At 37.2% G+C, this 18,994-nt stretch overlaps 1 protein-coding gene across 1 annotated transcript in view; it reads left to right on the top strand.

Annotated features, from left to right (window-relative positions):
• Positions 1 to 18,749, top strand: part of TENT4B (terminal nucleotidyltransferase 4B) — a 43,802-nt gene extending 25,053 nt beyond the window's left edge. Inside the window, exons 3-12 of the mRNA XM_064459424.1 lie at positions 1,606 to 1,652; positions 4,070 to 4,190; positions 5,219 to 5,326; positions 8,624 to 8,752; positions 10,387 to 10,600; positions 11,474 to 11,600; positions 11,711 to 11,814; positions 13,549 to 13,736; positions 14,340 to 14,504; positions 15,813 to 18,749. Of these exons, the coding sequence (XP_064315494.1) occupies positions 1,606 to 1,652; positions 4,070 to 4,190; positions 5,219 to 5,326; positions 8,624 to 8,752; positions 10,387 to 10,600; positions 11,474 to 11,600; positions 11,711 to 11,814; positions 13,549 to 13,736; positions 14,340 to 14,504; positions 15,813 to 15,992 (1,383 nt within the window). The 3' untranslated portion in view covers positions 15,993 to 18,749. The remainder of the gene's footprint in view (positions 1 to 1,605; positions 1,653 to 4,069; positions 4,191 to 5,218; positions 5,327 to 8,623; positions 8,753 to 10,386; positions 10,601 to 11,473; positions 11,601 to 11,710; positions 11,815 to 13,548; positions 13,737 to 14,339; positions 14,505 to 15,812) is intronic.
• Positions 18,750 to 18,994: the final 245 nt, after the last annotated feature.

The following is an 18,994-nucleotide window of genomic DNA, read 5'->3' as shown; positions in this document are numbered from 1 at the left end:
TTTCCCCCTCTTCCATCTTTCCAGATTTGTTGAGAGAGGGATTGAAGTGTGGGTGTGGGTTTCTTTTATAATAATTCAGTGTTTCTCATACTCCAAATTATTGTACAACAGCAGATGTCTCATTCCTTTCGGTAAAGGTCATATATGTTGTATCAGTGAGTTTGTGAATACTTTCAGGGTTGTTTATTCAATAAAGGCTCTCTTTGCTGTTCAGCCAAACACACTATTTTGTTTGATAATGTGAAAGCACATTTACTTTCTTCCAAACCCATCAGTGGTTGTTTTATTGTGCAAAAGCACTTCTTAGATGTTCTTGGTGGCCAAATAAATGCTTGTTTGACTGAAGCCAGTTTTACAGAGGATCCTTTTGTTACTATCCTGGACTAAAAATAGTAATAATAATTATTATTATTACATTCTTAGCTTTGTGATGCCTTTGTGCTTTTGTCAAGATCTTGTACAATATTGATGCTAGTTCTGTGGCATCTCCTGCAGTCTCTTCTAGTTTGAGAAGCTATGAACTTTCAATGTAAAATTTACTGCCAGTGCATGCCTTTTGTTCGGGGTTGGGGTGAGGGTGTGAAAAGAGTGAAGTGATATAAAATCATCAAGAGGAAGCACTCATACTGTTTCTTAGTCTACTAAAATATCAAGACACTTACTTGCAAAACATCATCTTTTCCTGTCTCCCCCTTTTTCTTGTCCCAAAGAGGAAAAACATAGAGTGGGTCACTTGACACACAAATAGGTGGCAATCAAGGTAGTGTGTGAGACTCATTAAAGCAAAATGTGCAAGCCTGTAAGGTGGCTCCAGGAAGCACATCAGAAGACTCATTGAAAATTAGTCCAAGTGTGTATATATTTTTACTTTGAAGTCTCACCAGTCACCCTTTGAGACAGCACTTGAGTCTGACCTCCCTGCAAGGCTCGGCTAAGTTAATGGGAACGTGGTTTTGGACAGCTTACAGTGGAAACCTGTTTATTTAAAATTCCAGTGCTAGTAAAAGTCCAGCATGCTAAACTAAATCTGTGGGATGTGAAACTTTCTGAAGCTTTTGTTTGTTGTTTAAGCAGAAATAAACAGAGTTGTGCTACTTGCTCTGTACTTAAGAAAAAAAAAAAAGGATTATGATTTAATTTTTTTAAAGTATGCAACACAACGGGAATATATTAAACTTACACTTAGAGAAAGTGTTTAAAAACTGAAGGGTATACTTTGAGATATGTAAACAAAAAAATAAATTTAACTGATACTGGGGTTTTTATGCTCTATCATTCTGAAGTGTTTTAAAATCTTCTGGTTTATGGGGTTTGGCCAAATTTGGTCATGGGGAAAAACTTTACATTACAAAGAAGGTTATGTAATAGAAAACTCAGTTAATGTTTTGTGGGTAATAACAATAAAAATAAGCCATTTATACTACATTCAAGAGGCCAAATGCTTTAACAGAAAAGAGTACTTCTGTTCAGAATGTGCCTTTTAGCAATACCAAAATCTACCAGTGGAGGGTAGGCATAACCAGCCTTTACAAGCAACTTAATAGAACTTGTTTGTCTTCTGAAGTCTGAAAACTTGTTTTCATATATCCTGTTCTTCTGTTTCAGGTGCAGATATTTGGAAGTTTTAAAACTGGTTTATATTTACCTACAAGGTTAGTAATTGTGTAAATTCCATATAAGAGAGAAATCAGCTTGTGGAACCTAAATCACTACAGGGGTACATCTGATCTCCCAATACCTGTGTTACTTGTGTGTACACTTGTTACATTAAGAAAGTGTTAAGCAATTAGTAGTCTTAATTACTATATTTCTGTACTCTTTGCAGAGTACTAACTATAATACATGTGTCTATATAGGTTTTGCATGCATCGGTAAAAGATCCGAATTCCCACATTGTCAAAAAAAGGCTTATTTTGTGATTTGGCTTCATTAAATAACTGAAACAAAATAAGAGGTTGGCCTTAAAAGAAAAGCTAAATGTTATCTCTGCAGACTATTAAATTGAAACATTTAACATTTCCTAGTTAATACTAATGTTAGCACTGAAGAGAAAAGGTTACATACAGAATTGGCTTTTTTTCTTTGTCTTCTTTTGTGAAATCCGTACAATAGTCAACCTCTCTTTTCCAAATTTATTACTAGTTTTCATAAAAGTCATTACTCAGTGACACTGGTATCTTCTGTGTAGAAATTGTAAGTACTTTTGACAATTAAATAGAAATAGAATGAAAGGCTTAAATGGCTGCAGGGGATAAACACATATAAATAGGATAAGGCTGAGGTTAACACTTCAGTTCCATACTTCGGGAACATGAGGAATTAATATCTAGTACTGACTGCACGTGATGGATACCTGAGTTGTCATTTCATCTCTTTTTAAAAAAGAAAGTATCTGTCAGATACTTTCTTTTATCTGCTTTAGTCTAAGGAGTTGCAGGAAAGCTGAATTGCTCAGTTTCTGTTTGGAAGGTCAGAAGTAAGGTGTACAAATACACATTGTTTTCACATTTGGCCTCATTCTCAGCCTTTTTTTCATTCATTTTAAATAGGCTTGATTAAACTTGGTTGGATGCTAATAGTTCAAGAGAGATACTCCTGTCCACCTGACTGATAGTAGTAGTTCTTTACCATATTTGCCTGATTGTTTTCAAACTGATGTAACAAAAATGCTTTGTTGTTGTCTATTTGATTTCATATGCTACCTTTCCTCCATATTTGTTTCAGCTGAGTTTTGGGGGGAGAACAAATGCAGATACTGTAAAAACTGTACATAAACCCACAAATCACTTTCCGGTGGCAGTACGTGCCAAACTTTTAAAATAACCAGCAATTGCGTGTTGGTAATTAATTCACTGTTGGCTGCTTCCCTTTGCCCTAGGTTTTCCCCACCCATCAGTAACTATATAGTTAATGTAGAACTCAGGTTCTGGGATTCATAAAGACTACACTGTGTTTTTGATTCTGTTATTCTGTGTCAGAATTTGCCTAATATCCTTTTACTTAAGCTGATATTGAAGGTTTGGGCACATGGTTGTTTAGCTGCTGGATCTCTGTTACTTTGCAGGCAATACGTATCCTCAAGGTGACAACAGAGCTGCTTTTTCTCTCTTGGTGTGCATGAGAAAAATGTTTCCCATTGTTAACTGTCAGCATCAGTAGTGGGTTTGACACTGATTTAGTTTAGAAGAGAAGTATCAAGCAGTATTTCCTGCTCTCCAAGCAGGTTTGGACACCAGTCACCTTGTGAATTTGAGTTTAGGCACTGAATTAGGGTGCCAGCTTCCTGTGTAGTCAGATGAATGTATGTGCATAGGGAGGAAGCATAGTGGGATGGAGACACCTCTTCAAGGGGCTAATCTTATTTAACATCTTGTTGATTCCTGAAGTCAAATTTGCCACATTTTCATCTCTCCTTCCCTGCTCCCTGTTCTTGGTTCGACAGGCCAGTTGCTTATCATGTGCCCACTGGTGCTCTGATCACTCAGAAAAACCTTGTTTGAGTTGCAAAGAAGCAGGAAATTACCCCAAAACATTTTGGTTGTTTTTGGTTTTGTTTAAAGGGGTGGGGGGACTTGGTTTCTGCCAGGCCCATTAATATGTTGAATTGATTTGCTGTGGATTAGACGAATACCAGACCTAGAGTAAAGGAGAGAACAGGGCTGTGCATCTGGGAGTAGAGGATGGGGAGCAGGACTTTCCCTTCCAGTGATAGGCTGTTAAATCGGCATTACAGATTAATTGCCACCTTTGGGCTTTATTTAAAAGTTAATTCCTTGCTCTGAATCACTCTGGAGAACTGATCCCTCTCTGCTGACAGTGTGGCCTGAGAAGACTAATCTCTGGTTTTGCAACCCAATTGGTTTGTATGTGTATCCGTACCCTTCCCGTTTCGTAACCTGAAACGTTCTGTATTTCCCCCAAGTATAAGAGTTCATCCCCACCCCTTTCCTTAGAAAATTAAGAATGAATTATTTGGTTAAGCTACATTCTGTCAGCTTTATTCTAGTCTTGTGTGGATGTCAGTTGTTTATCTTTTAAGTGTATTGAATATATTTTCTTTCCATTTCAGTGATATTGATTTAGTTGTGTTTGGAAAATGGGAGACATTACCTCTTTGGACCCTGGAAGAAGCTCTTAGAAAGCACAATGTAGCAGATGAAAACTCCGTGAAGGTTTTAGATAAAGCAACTGTAAGTTTGGGGGAAGAGGGTATTTCCTTGTTCTAAGCTAAATTTCTAATCAATGAAAGGTCTTGGTTAAAAGGATGAATTTTCATTGGCAGAAATTATTTTACATATAAACTTGAAATAGAACCAATAGAATGTTTTTATTTAGTATGGTTTTTATTATTGGCAAAATAATTGATAGTGCTACAACAGTGCTGTTGGAGAAAATCATCAGGTTTTCCATACTGCACAACATACGCTTGATTTTAAGTGTGGTTATACTAGTCATTGTTATGAATTAATGTGATAAGACTTGTGAATTTCTGGACGGAGTTTGTACGTAAGTAAATTATTTATTTTCTGTTACTCCAAGTAAGCAGATGTAATGCATTTTTCACACAGAAGTAGCAGGTACAGCCTTGAATAAATATGCAATGGTCTGTGTTGCGCGGGATAGGATTAATTCCATTACTGGAACTTCCTTCCTTTTGCTAATTATTAGAGTATGTAAGAGTGTTGGGGGTTAAACAGGTGTCTAACTGATGGCTGTTATTAGTAGAGAGAGGTAATTCGGAAACCATTCAGGTGGACATGTGTCAGAGTGCTCTCCATATCTTGTGCTTCTTTGAAGAAAATTTTGATGATGTATCAGTGACCCACGATGACGCGAGTGTGTCTTTTCTATTACCATTTATCTTTGTTTCTTAAGTGTTCATCTCCCTCTGGTGTTTGTTCTTCCCACTAGAACTATGCTTCTGCACCAGGAACTGACTAAAAACAGTTTAAAATTAATCACTTTGAAGATGAAGTGTTAAGTTCTGTTAAACAGTATAGTAAATTGAAAACAGCATTTATGAGTTAAAAAAGAAAAGTTTATGTCAACAGATTGGCAAGGAGAGTGAGTTGATAAATAGGCAGGAGGCCTGTTTTCTCTGTCAACCTCTTCTCTACAAATTCATAAAACATTTCAGTTTTACTGGTGCATATAAGTATGAATGAAGCCAAATGTGCCTTGGAAATCTGTATTGACTTAATCTGTCTTTCTTTTGCAGGTACCTATTATTAAACTGACAGATTCCTTCACTGAAGTGAAAGTTGATATAAGCTTTAATGTACAGAATGGGGTTAAAGCAGCCCAGCTCATCAAAGATTTTATCAAGGTTAGGCAACACTGTACTAGAACTACAGAGCCGAGTATTTGATGACTTAATTTGGTTTTCTGTTTTATGTTGGCTGCATGCTTACTAGAGAGACACTTTTACTCTCCATTATTTTCTGTTGTCTGATACTATTGTGTGATTCTTAGGTTTTAGATATATTGCCCTAAAAGGCATGAAGATGATAAAATGTACAAAGTATGGAGAAGTTCTAATGATACAATGACGAAGGAAAATACACTAATACCTGTTTTAAATGTTGTGCTCTTCTAACTGTGCTTCCTTGACCTTAAAATTAGTAATTACCACACATTCCTGCAGAACATAGGAATACTCTTGTCCTAGATTGAATATTGTTTCAGCATACAAATGCTAATTAGGTAGAATAAGTTAAATTTAGTAAGCTATTGTTCAGGGATTCACTAATAACCTGTATCATAGATACACTGCAATTATTTTTATTTAATATATAGAATCATTTTGTTAGGATTAATGAGCTTCTGTAGTTAAAGTTTTGAAGTATCATTACACTGGTCTCCTTTCCTTCTTTTCCCCTATTCAGTGCATTGGACACTCATAGTAAATGTCTCACAAAAGCAGTAGAAAATTTTTCTTGGATTTTCATGTTCTGTGAGGAAACGAAGTGCAGTTCAGTCTCACTTAAGTGCTTAGGTATTACTCTTGTACTGCTAACTGCTTTCTTTTTTTAACCAAACTAATGGACAGCAGGAGAATCAAAGTATTTCAATACCTAGACAATTAAAACCCCTTCAGAAAACTCTGTAAATCTGAATAAAGCAAGCACTTTACCTTCAATCATAAGGGTTAGAAATCATGTACATCTGCTTTAATAATGTCATCGAGTTGCAAGAAGTCTTCCAAATTTGGGCGGATTTTCAGCTGCTGATAAGTTGAGTGTATGGCCTTCAACTTATTAATCTTCAGTTCCTCTATGTATGTTTAGTAGCAAGTATGAAAGTAGCTGACTTTGCTTCTACAGTGTCTATTTCTTTAACCTGTAGAAGGACACAGGAGAAAAATCTGTCCTTAGTTCAGTTTCAGTAGAATAGTCTGAGTTCTTGTCCGTGCAGCCTTGCCTGTGTGTTTTATATAAATCCTCTGCTTAAACCTTGTGCTGGTGAGGCCTCTTGCATCCACATTCAGAGTACGAGGGTGGCATGGGTCCAGAGACCTTTCTTCTCTCAGCCTCTATCTGATGAACAGAAGTCGATTGTGTTGGCCAGCTCTTTGCTGCTAAATCAAGACCACAGTTTTGTGCTATGTAGCTCCTTGTTGAGGAAGGAAGACGTCCAAATTCTCTGTCAAAAGACGCCTATCTGGAATTTGGTAGCAAAATTCAGTTTTTATATCCTGTGCACTGTCACATTGCCTTGTGGTAGACAGGCTGTCCGTATTTGGTTTTCTGCCACAACACAGGGGCTGTATAACTGTTACATTCCACTTAGTTTTAGGTGAGTCTGTAAAGCCCTGCATACTTGCCCAAAATTGTCTATATACTTCTTAATCTCAATATATGAGGTAGTCTTCTCTTGAGAGCCTGAAGGCATTTTTCTGTGCTTAAAAAAGAGAAAAAAAGCATTAGCATGTCCTGTTGCCTGGGTTATTTGTAACCCTTTGGAGAGGCTGCTTTGGCCTTGGGTCAGGGCATGGCGAGAGCAGGCTATGCTCCTGGAGAGAGAGCAGGAGCTGTGTGTGGTGGAGGAGCAGGCACAGGGCAGAGGCCTTGCCCACCGGGCTGCAGCTCTATGGTACTCCAACCCAAAGAGCAGAACAGGTCTGGTGACAGTAGTCAGGGTCAGCTCACAGCCTGGCCAGCAGCTGGCAGACAAGTCCCCAGTGAGGAGGTCGAGGCTGAGGATGCCAAGTCAATGGTTAGGGTCAGGATTAGGGTCAGGGTCAGCATCAGCATGGCTCAGGCAGTCACCAAGGGGAACAGCTGAGATGAAAAGCAGCTCTTGAGCAAACTAGGCTTCCCACATGGCGCTTTTCCACATAGATGTTTTCCCAGCAGCCCAGGGCAAGGCTGTGCCATACCAGAGCTGGCCTTGAGCACGGGCAACTGAGCCTGGGGTGGGGAGGGAGAGGTGGTACTTGGCCCTGACACATGGCAGGTAATGTCTATGCTACCATGCAGGGTCGTTTGTTTAACTTGGAGTAGACTTGAGGTGTACTTGCCAAGTAGCTTCATTGGTGTTCTTGAGGATCTCTCTGTAAAACACTTGCAGAGCATTCTCTTGGATCTTATTTTGTCCCATGTAACTTTGAATACCTGAGGTGTCATGTTCAGTGTTACCCTTGGAAATGCCTGTTTCTCTTCCTCCAGTTTACTTAGGATGTCTGAGGCAGCTGAAGCCTTAATTAAGGGTTTGCAGTTTCCTGAGAAAAATCCTGTCTTTCAGTTTTGGTATATACCGATATTCAACACTTCAGCTTGTGACTGTAAGTTCTTAATAGTTCTAAAAGGTGATCCTGGGATCTTGAGTTAGATAGGGCTCCCGATACTCACCGTGAGATTTGTGCCAAGAAGTTCTTGGAAAATTGTTTTCCCTTTAATCTTTGCAGTCACAGATACCATGATCTGAATTTCTTCCCTACACCTTTTAGCTCTGTGTTGATAAAAGGATTGATATTATTGGGCTTATTCTGCCCCCTCCCCTGTGCTGGGGTGTACAGAGTGCAGGTGTAGCCCCAGTAGCCCAGTAGCTCCACTACTGTGCAAAATGTCCATGTTCTCTGCATGTGCAGCATATGCACGCCCCTAAGGGAATCCATGCGGACAAACCTATTGAAGGATCTGTTACCCAAAGGTAAGTATATGACTACTTTGAAAATGTTTCTGGGTGTAGTAATTTTGAAGGACCGTTTTGAATTCTGGGCATCCAGAGTACTTGCAGCACAGAAGTTTCAGTCCAGTTTGGGATATCACCTTAGCTGTAGCAGGAGGGTGTTGTTACAAACTTGGAGTATCTCCATAGTTCTTCCTTTGCTTTCCTTTTCACTTGTATAAGAGCAAGTGTATTTATATATTCAAACAAAATAATTGTATTTTTTGAGGTAATAACTTTTTTCTGTTGTTAATATCTGCTGCTGGAATTGAAGAAGTAAAATAACTGTCTTGATCACAGGCAGAGCACTTGGCTTCTACCCTGTTACTAAATATAGTAAGTCAGAATTATACTTAGCTTTGAGACTTCATGTAACAGATAGCTTCAGTACACTTTCTTAGCATCACTTATATGTGCATCAGAGTATTCTAACACCTTTGTTTTTCTCTTTCAGAAATATCCTGTGTTACCGTATCTAGTTTTAGTATTGAAACAGTTCCTGTTGCAGAGGGACCTTAATGAAGTATTTACAGGTGGAATCGGTTCTTACAGTCTTTTTTTAATGGCTGTCAGTTTCCTTCAGGTAAGCTTAATGTAATATGTTGACGCCACTAGTGCAAATGGACATTACACCAAGAAGGAATTTAATCAATCCTTAATCATTGAAGCTATCCTGTTTGTGGTTTTGCACTCCTTTTTCATTAAGAGCTAGACACATCCCACCTGTCTTCTGTTCTTTCTCCCATACTGGTACCTTTGTTATTAGAGACGTTTGGGACATCCGTTGGTGTATCAGTACCAGGCACATGTGTCATTCAGGGTAAAATAACCTGACTATTGTGTAACTTATTTGGTGCAAGCTACATAGGTTAGTGTTAGATGCAGCTGTCCTTTGTAACACTTGTTTTCCAGATCATACACCCTGTATGTGCTTTACTGAATGCAATGCAATTTTGTTTGTCCAAGTTTTTAAGCTGGTATCAAATAAACATGTATAACCACTAAGACAACAAAATTCATGAGCTAAATGTATATTGCTGTGCCTGGGGGGAGAAAAATATTGTAGAAATATGAAGCAGCTGAGCTCTGGCTTTATCAATCTCATTCTTTTTTGTGTACTAAATGGTATTGTATAACTCTGTGTGTGTATGTGTATGTCTGTACTTTTCCAGATGGTAGTTACTTTTAAACCTGAGCCTTGAACTGGAGCTTGGTGTTTGCTGAGTGCTATTGCAGTTGCCAGCTGAACACAAAGGAAATGAAGGCAGCAGGCATATCTCTTTGAAAGAAAGGAAAATCACTCCCAACCCCAATTTCTTCTTATATTGACTTAATAGCATTTCCAATTACTCCTGCAAAAAAAACCCTTTTCTGTTACAATTACAAACTGGTTTTGTTCATAATCTCTCAGGCTACATACTTAACAGTAGAGGGGATCATTTATATAGCTGTGTACATTAAAAGCCTATATTTGTATTGCAAATCCAGGTTTGTGAGTGCAAATATCTCTGCTTTTTTTACAAGAACCCTGCTATTAGGGTCCAAGGGCTGGAGCACGTCTCCTGTGAGGACAGGCTGAGACAGTTGGGGTTGTTCAGCCTGGAGAAGAGAAGGCTGCAGGGAGACCTTATTGCGGCCTTCTAGTACTTAAAGGGGGACTACAGGAAGGATAGGGGCAATCTCTTTAGCAAGGCCTGTTGTGATAGGACAACGGGTAACGGTTTTAAAGTAAAGGAGGGTAGATTTAGACTGGGTATAAGGAAAAAATTTTTACAGTGAGGGTGGTGAAACAGTGGAACAGGTTGCCCAGAAGGTAAGGTTGGACAGGGCTCTGAGCAACCCGATCTAGTTGAAGATGTCCCTGCTCATTGCAGGGGGATTGGACTAGGTGACTTCTAAAGGTCCCTTTCAACCTAAACTATTCTATGATGAACGCCGGAAGTTCACTTATTAAACTGACAGTTCAAATACAATAATACTTTCCAGTGTTATTTTTAAGAGGTAACTGGTTTATAAAAGTTTTGATAGCATTTTGTTTTAAAGATGCAGAACTGTTTTATTAAGGAAAAATACTATATTTGGAGATGTTTGCTTTATCTATTACATTTTATTATTATTTATTACTGGTTTTAGACGTTTGCTGTGAAAAAGAAAAGGCAGGTAAAGGCACTTGAAACTTGAAGTCTTAAGAAATTTTTTTTTTTCCTCTCTTAATAGCTGCATCCCAGGGAAGATGCCTGTATGCCCAATGCCAACTATGGTGTTCTTTTAATAGAGTTTTTTGAATTATATGGACGTCACTTCAATTACCTGAAGACTGGAATCCGAATAAAGGATGGTGGCTCTTACGTTGCCAAGGATGACGTGCAAAAAAGCATGCTGGATGGCTACAGACCATCAATGTTGTATATTGAAGATCCATTACAGCCAGGTACCCTCATAAACCAAGATTTAATGTATTGACTAAGAAAAAAAGTTAGGGTAATGCACAATCCAGAGGAACTAAATAAAAAAATAGCATAGAATGACTGACCACCAAAACCCAAACAGAAGCACCTCATTCATGCCTATGAACACAAGATGCACTCAGAACACAGTGATTTTCTTCAAGATGTGTTTTTAGCAAAAGTTACCATGTCACCCAATAGAATGCCTGTCCTGCAGTCAGGAGGTAGAGTGTGAGAGGGCATGCCAAACAACTTCCACGTGCTCTGTGGTAACAGCAATAAAGCTACATCAGCGTAGGCCTGAGTGTGGGCTAGATGTACCTGTGTGTACACGTGGTCCCTTTCAAGCTTTTGCTTGCCAGTATCACGGTTGCACTTCCTAATGTAACTCTTAAGCATGCTCTCCAGTTTGATTCTGTAAAGTCACATAAATACACGGTGGTTCCATTCTGTACTGTTCCCTTTACATTAAGGTTGATTGTTGACTTAAATGGGTAGCCTCTGAAGCAGTGAGTCAAGTGCCATTCGTAGAAAAGAGTTAAGGCATTTCTGATCTAAAAAACCATCATCCAAGATAGTGGTTATGTGTAGGACATGTAGTACATTATTTTTTTCTTCATGTATTACACTTTTACCCAGAGAATTGTCGTTTTGGGCCTCTGTACGTGTAAAATATATAGGTCTTTGAAGCTCTTTCACATGTTTATGATTCACTAATCCTCTTCTATTCCACAAGAAGTAACTGCAGTGAGTTAGGTCTTAAGGACAATTCTGAAAAATATTACTGTCTCGTGCCTGAAAGGAGGTAACCACTGGTTCAATCTTATTTATTTATTTAATTATATTCTTATTTTAAGGTAATGATGTTGGGAGGAGTTCCTATGGTGCCATGCAAGTGAAACAGGCTTTTGATTATGCCTATGTTGTTTTGAGCCATGCGGTTTCCCCAATAGCTAAATATTATCCTAACAACGAAACAGAAAGGTAAATTTTATGAGTCCAAATCTCAGACATTAATTGCTTACATTTTTGTGTACCTAAAAATTAATGGTGATGATGTTTGGTTTCCTCCCCCACCCCCCCTTCGTTCACAGTATATTAGGTAGAATAATTAGAGTAACACAAGAAGTGGCTACATACAGAGACTGGATATCAAAGCAGTGGGGAATGCAAAGTAGGACAGAGTCTTCGTGTAATGGTAAGTTTTGACTGAGCAGAGCTGATAGTGGGGAAACTTCCTGCATATTTTGATGATATAAATTTTATTGCTGCTTTTGCCCCACATAGGGCAATGTATGCATCCTAATATGAAATCACCTTTTTGATCAGTATTGATGGACGGCTTCTTGTCTTCTCATCCAGAAAATTTAGATTCTTACAAGATTAAAAAGGCTATACCACAACATCTTTATCCTGCAATAGATTTGGTCAGCAGTCTAGAGTGCTGGCTTGCAAAAGGAGGCTTTGGAAAAACTACCAATTTAAATCACACCTGTTGTTACTATCACACTTCCTTTGTCCTTTCAATGTGGACAAGGTTTTAAAAAGAGTTACTGAGAATGCTAGTTTAAATCTAAATCCTGACCCTCCTTTGTTCTCTTATTTTTCATATTAAAGTTTTGATATATTGTATGTGTATGGAAGGAATATTTAAACCAGGATTGACCATATAAGTGGAATAAGTCTTTAAAACAGAGAAATGCTGAAGGATCAATCATAATTCTTGGTACTAACACATGGAAACACAAAATCTAGGCAGAGAACGTGCTGAAAATGTCCTTTAAAATAATCTTTATTTTCATTGCCCACGTTCTGACTCCACCAGGCAGTTGCCATGCTCTTTTGGTGTAGGTGTATCTGCTGCCTGGAAATTTTCAAATTAAAATAAATTTTAATACTCTACAGTTAATTTTAGAGCGTTAGCTACTAGAAGTCTTCTCTTATTAGGTTTCAATGAGAGAAGATGACACAACTGCCTAGTCTTTAGGCTGGGAATTTATTTATTTGGTTTTAAATCTTTTGTTGGTGATTTCCCTCACCATCCTTGTGAAGTGAATGTGCTTCTTGGCCATTTGTGTTTTATCAATTTGTAGACCCTTGTGGCACTGCTGTGGCCCCTGCTAATGGCAGACAACCACAGTTCAGTCCCACAAGCTCTAGAGTAACTCTTGGCTACCTATTGTGATGTATGTATTAAACTGTATATGCAAATACATCTAGGGGAGCAATAAATATATATTATATAAATCAGAGGTAACTCCAAGGTGTCTGGTGTATTTAAAAAAATAAAAATAACCCTGTAACAGGAAGATAATGGTGACAGTTACAGTGGTCATCTTGTAGATTTAGTTTAGATTTAAGTTCCGATTCTTTTTTCTTTTTTTTTTTTGTGTTCTAAGGTAGCAGTTAGTGAGATATGAGAGTTCTGTATGTAATATTTTTCAGTGCAGGGTATCATACAAAGCAACCAGACTTACTTGGAGTTCTTATGACCCTAGCAGCTTCAGCAGAAGAAAAATGGGAGTTGATAAGTATTGGGCCTATTGGAACGGAATTTAAACCTATGTATTTGAGTGCTGTTCAAGTGTGTCATGTTATTAAGCAGCACATCTGAGCTCTGTTACTACCTTCTTACATGTCTTATCTGTCTAAATTCCATCCTGAGCTGTGGGTTGGTGGTTTTCATAGTGTACATTGTCAGGAAACCACCACACCCTCTGCGAGGTGTTGGCTTGCTGCATGCAAAACATACATGTAAACACATGCACATGTGTGCCTGCGTGCATTAGAAGTATGTACGTGTGCAGATGACTGTACATGTCCTGCTGGATATAATAGTTATATAATACCTGAGTGGGTATGTATTTTTTTTTAAAAAGCAACATACTTTAGCAGTTAATGTGTGGTGATGCTTCTGTTTTGTTTTCAATAGGTAATGGAGTAACCTTGATAGTAGATACTCAGCAGCTAGACAAATGCAACAATAATCTTGCTGAAGAGAACGAAGCACTGGGAAAACCTAGAAATAAAACTTCAGAAACACTTAGTAAACATTCTTCAAATTCTTCATCAGGTCCTTTATCATCATCATCATCTACACTGTCCAGCTCTAGTGATGTAGTAAGTACTGGAGGCTTTCTGATTTTTGGTTTTTGTTTTTGGTTTGTTTGTTTGTTTGTTTGTTTTGTTTGTTTTTTGTTTTTGTTTTCTTCTCCTGATTTGTATTGCCACAGAACACATTTGGAAAGCTTGGAATCCTAGTTAGTTATTTCATCCAGAATCTTAACTTGCATAAGATGTTACCTCTTATGCAATTTCTACACATGTAAGTTGTGGTGTGTTTTTGATACAACACATGTAGAAAGTGAACACAGTAGATACAAAGTTACATAGCCTTTTTTTCTCTGGGAAAACTGTATTTTAAAAAAAAAAGACTGGTAGTCCTAAGGCATATGCTTTAAAAAAATCCAAAAGCCTTAAAAAAAAGTCTGGGAATTTTATTAAAAGAGTAAAAGATTAATCCCAGAATCAGAATCATGCATCAATACATTTTTTTTAATCTGTCCATTTTACTCAGTAAGAATTCTTGATTGAAAGACTTTTAATATCTAACAAAATAAGTATGTTTTAAGTTTTGTCTACTGCTAGCTTTATTTTTAAGGGAAAACTCACTTGTAGAAAAACTCAAAGAAAAACTCACTAATACTTTACATTTTCCTGAAGGATTCTGATGGGACACCTTGCAAAACCTCTAAACAATTGAGTTGTCGTCAGTCTACCACAAACAGAGTGGGGTCACAAGAAGTGTCACTGGAATCCTCCCAGTCAAGTGGGAAAACACAAAATAGCCAAACAGCCAATACATCCAGCAACACGAACAAATCTCAGGTTTGTGAAATGTTTGGAAACAACAATTATATAGATTATTTGAATATTACACACACCCTCCATGGAAGGGTAGCTTGTTCTGGAAGGGAAACATGGAGGTTTTTTCCTCCCCTTTGCCCCACTAGAAAGCTTTGAGCACTGATTGTATCTAAACTCACCTGGTTCTCTGTTTAGCTTACAGAGATGAGTTTACAACAGTGGCTTTCCCAGCTTTAAAACAGATGAAATTGGACTGAGTTTATTTTGGGAGATATAGATTTGCCAGAAGCATACAGCTGTGTTGCACCCATTTCCTTTTGGCAAAAACCACGTCAGTCCAGTCTTTACTGCAGAATTTGAGAGCTAATAAGACTTGCCTACACTCAGTTAAAAAGAGCAAAAATATGTGTTTAAAATTATGACTGGCTGCTCTGTTAGCTGTTGGTACTTGTTGAACTGCCTTTCATTAAGGGAGATGGAGATTCCTTGCTGATATATGACATTCCCTCTCATTCCCCCCTAAAGACAAATACCTTTATGATGATACCTACCAGAGCTTGTGCATTTAGGGGGTTTCTCATGTTGAGGAGTACTTCTATGACAACTCAGTAATCTGGAAATATTATATGTCTCTATATTCAATATACTTTGGATATATGCAGTTTAAATTTTTATACTTTTTCAGAGTTTAGGACCTCTTTAATGTATGAAAAACAGTCTGGAATCTTCTGGAATATTCCTGAACAGTAGTTCTGAAGACTTGTTGCCTCCTACTTGCTGGTGGTCTGTCTCCAGCTAGTAACAAGGCAGTTTACAAACTAAGCCTTGGATACACCATGAATGTGTGTTTGTGTTACTAGGCAGAGCTCATTCTGGTGCTGGAATATGAATATGCATGATCTGAGATACTCTACATCTGTAAAAAGATGTGGTACAAAATTAGTCCTGGTCTCAAAAGAATGTTGTCTTGATTTTGCACAGAAGATGAGATTTGAGCAATCTTCGTCTGTGGATTTTATGGGCTTCCATTTCTGTAAAACACTTTTTTGGTGGTTGCAAAATGGGAGCGATAGAACAGTTCTATCCTTTTCAAAATTCAGAGTGCTCTGCTATTCTCTCTTGACCTGCATGGTTTTGGGTCTAGAGACGGACATTTGATTGCAGCCACCGAAGTGAAAGACTCATGGTACTGTGCCTAGCTTCTTTTGCCATATCAGTTTTTTCAGGTATGACCCTTTCTTGAGTTAATGTCCACATTAGCTGGAAACAGGGTTGTGTAATTGCCACGCTTTATTTTAGCACTGATTTACCATGCTCTTTCTTTTACAGCATGGATCTGCACGTTTATTTCGCTCTTCTAACAAAGGCTTCCAAGGTCCAACAAATTCAAGCCACGGTACCTCAGTCACAAACAAACAACATCAAGGCAGCAAATCACACCATCAGTTTTTCCATGGCAAAAAGAGGAAACACAAGAGGGATGCAGCCCTTTCAGACCTTTGTAGATAGTTGCCTATTATTTTATGACTCTTCTTCTGTGTGCAATGATATCATGCTACAGGATAGTTTGATAGTGACTCCTTGGATCTCTTCCAGAGCTTCAGACTGTTCAGACATTGATTAGCAACTGCATATATTTTTTTTTCCCAGCTCGCCACGGAACGGATCATGAAGACTGATCACTGAAAAAAAAAAAAAAAAAGAAAAGAAAAAAACTAAAAACAAAATTTAAAAGAACAAAATTTTTAAAAATAGAGGAAAAAGGCTGCTCATTTGATAAGTCATATGCTACAACAGGGTCATTTAGGATATAAAAGCTTGAATGTAAAATAAATGTATTTCCCATCAGCTCATGCTGACCTGTAGAGGTAGTACTCAGTGTGTCTAGGGGGTGGTAACAAACAAATAAAACACAAAAAAATAGGAAAAAAAAAAAAAAGCAAAAAATTGTATTTTGAGGGAAACCCAGCCTTTAAAGGTAAAAGTAATTTGCATGATTTTTTTTATTATTTTTGCATATACTTACTATTTTATTGTGTATATATAGATGACCATATAGGAAAACTGACATTTGTAATAGTGGATTTGTTAATACTTTTTACATAACATTACTGTTTAAATTGTAAACATAAATTTTTCTCAGGATTAGTTTGGAACATAATCTGAATTGTCATTTTAACATCCGTATAAAGAGACATTACTAGTTACATCGCTCAGAATTTCTTTTCTTGGCATTTAATAGAACATTTGATCTGCAACAGCTGTTCCTCTGAAAGAAAGGTTTATGGTGGCAAATGAAGTTTTTCATTTGTATAAAGTGTATGTGTACTTTGTGTAGACACTGAGCTTGTCATCTCAGAGAAGTAACCTTCACCTTGTTTTCTAGAGTGCCATCATTTCAGGCAGTGGGGTTTTATATTTGCATCCTTCTCTTCCTCCCCTCAGTGGTATCTCCCCAACCCTTTCTGTTTTTCTAAAGAAATATAAAGACACTTGGGGGTTTTTTGTTTGATTGGTGGTGGTGATTGTTTTCATATTTTTTTAATTTCAGTTTTCAAAAACAAACAAGAAAACTCAGTTTGTTACAGACGTTTGCATTCCTGGGCTGCTTTAATCCCATGCCTCTTTGTTTGTGCCTTCCCTCCTGCTTCCAGGTCTGGGTTTTTTTGTCTTCTATATTTTTGCTAACTCCTGTAGGAGGTGATAACTGTTGAAGCTTTAAGTAAATTTTACAACTGAAGTATTTTTTTCTCACTCCCCTCTTAGACATTTTTATATTTACACTTAATTATTTAAAAAAAAAGACAAAAAACCCCAAACAAACAAAAAACAACTTCAAATAATGAAATATATTTTGTATTGCCTTAAAGACCCAAACCTTTCATATCTCATAGTATTTCTTCATTGACCTAGTTATCATTTAATTTAAACTCCGCATTTGTCTGGTTCAGTCACATTACAAGTCTAGGTTGCAGTAACTTTGATGCCATGAATGCGAATGAAATGTGTAATTGCATTCACAGGCACAGCTTGAAGCAGGAGTTGGGACACTTCAATGGTAGAAAGTTAAATGGCATTTACTTTCACATATTTCTTTAAAGAGGAAAGTCCGTACTCGGCATACATGGCTGTATCTAATGCAGCTGTTCTGGAGATGATGCTTTTATAAAAAGTACTATTAGCTTTTAGAAACTTTTTTTTTAATATACATTTATGGAATACTACAGCCTGACCTGACTATTAATGGGCACTGATGAGTGCAATGATTTAAAAAGTAAAATAATGCTAAAATAAGACCAGAACTGATGTCATCACTTAACAAACATTTTCAATGCATTAAAGTGTTCTACTTCAAAAGAAAAAATATATATTCCAAAATATGGAAAGTTCTAACATTTACTGAAACACTAAGCTTAACTGATGTTAATTTGACAATGTTTTTTAAATTTTACATTCACATCTTAATTTGATCAGATTATTTTATCAACAAGGTGTTGAGCTTTTTTTTCCTAGAAACTAGTAAAGTTGTACCACATTATACATAATCACAGTATTTATTTTGTTTCAGATTATTGTGAATGTGTAGACCTATGTTCACCGCTTAGGGAACAATTATTTATAAATTATATTAATCCAGTATTGTTAGCGGCTAGTAGCAAAACTGTTCCAAAACTTAATACTTGCAAAAATCTCTATTGCATTTACCACACTGAAGTGTTTTTAAAAGAATCACCCTCATCGTTGAAAGCAAATGTACTCTTAGGGTGCAGATATTAGTGTTCCAATAAGCATGTGATAATTTTAAGGTGGTGGTAGCGGGAAGATAATCTTGATTCCATTGGGAATCTTAGGTTTGCCTCAATTTATGGTTTTCATAAATTTAATGGAAAATAGCTTTTCCTGGACTGCTCAAGTTTCTTTTTGGTAAACAGTATCTTTATAAAAGAAAAAAAAAAAAGGATAGAAAAAAAAAAGCATGAAGGAAAAATTGAGGTGTTTTACATTGCCTCAAATGACCAGCATTGTATTCATAAAATACTGTATATCTTGCAAATCTTTATTTAAACAGAACAGTTGAACTGTTCGTTTTTCAATCTGAAGTAAAATACTTTTAAGACCTTTTAGTTTGCCTGCTTATTTGTCGTGTACATTTCATCTCTGTATTTGACTCAAGTCTAATTCCTTTTTGAGTTTGAATACTTTTGTGAAGATTTTGTGAATATATGCAAAATAAATGTTTAATCTAACTACTGCAGTTTATCACCATTCTTGACACTTACCCTGTTTTTTTTTTTTCTTCACGGTACTATGGCAAGAGCAGAGTACCTGAGGTGCTTTGTAACATTTTTGTAGTATCTGGGTGCTTCCCCAGCTGAGTGCTGGGCCTCTCTGCCTGAAATTTGGAAGCTTGTTTTGTTCGAGTGGGCCTGGTCTGCTGTTTTTCCTTCCAGGAGAGCTGCAGCAGAGTCTGTATGCCTGAGAATAAGTGGAAGAATATGCATGTCTAAAGG

This window comes from Phalacrocorax carbo, chromosome 8, assembly GCF_963921805.1.
Source record: "Phalacrocorax carbo chromosome 8, bPhaCar2.1, whole genome shotgun sequence".
NCBI classification, from domain to species: domain Eukaryota; kingdom Metazoa; phylum Chordata; class Aves; order Suliformes; family Phalacrocoracidae; genus Phalacrocorax; species Phalacrocorax carbo.
The sequence above is the reverse complement of the archived record's forward strand: the minus strand, read 5'-3'. Positions and strand labels throughout refer to the sequence as shown.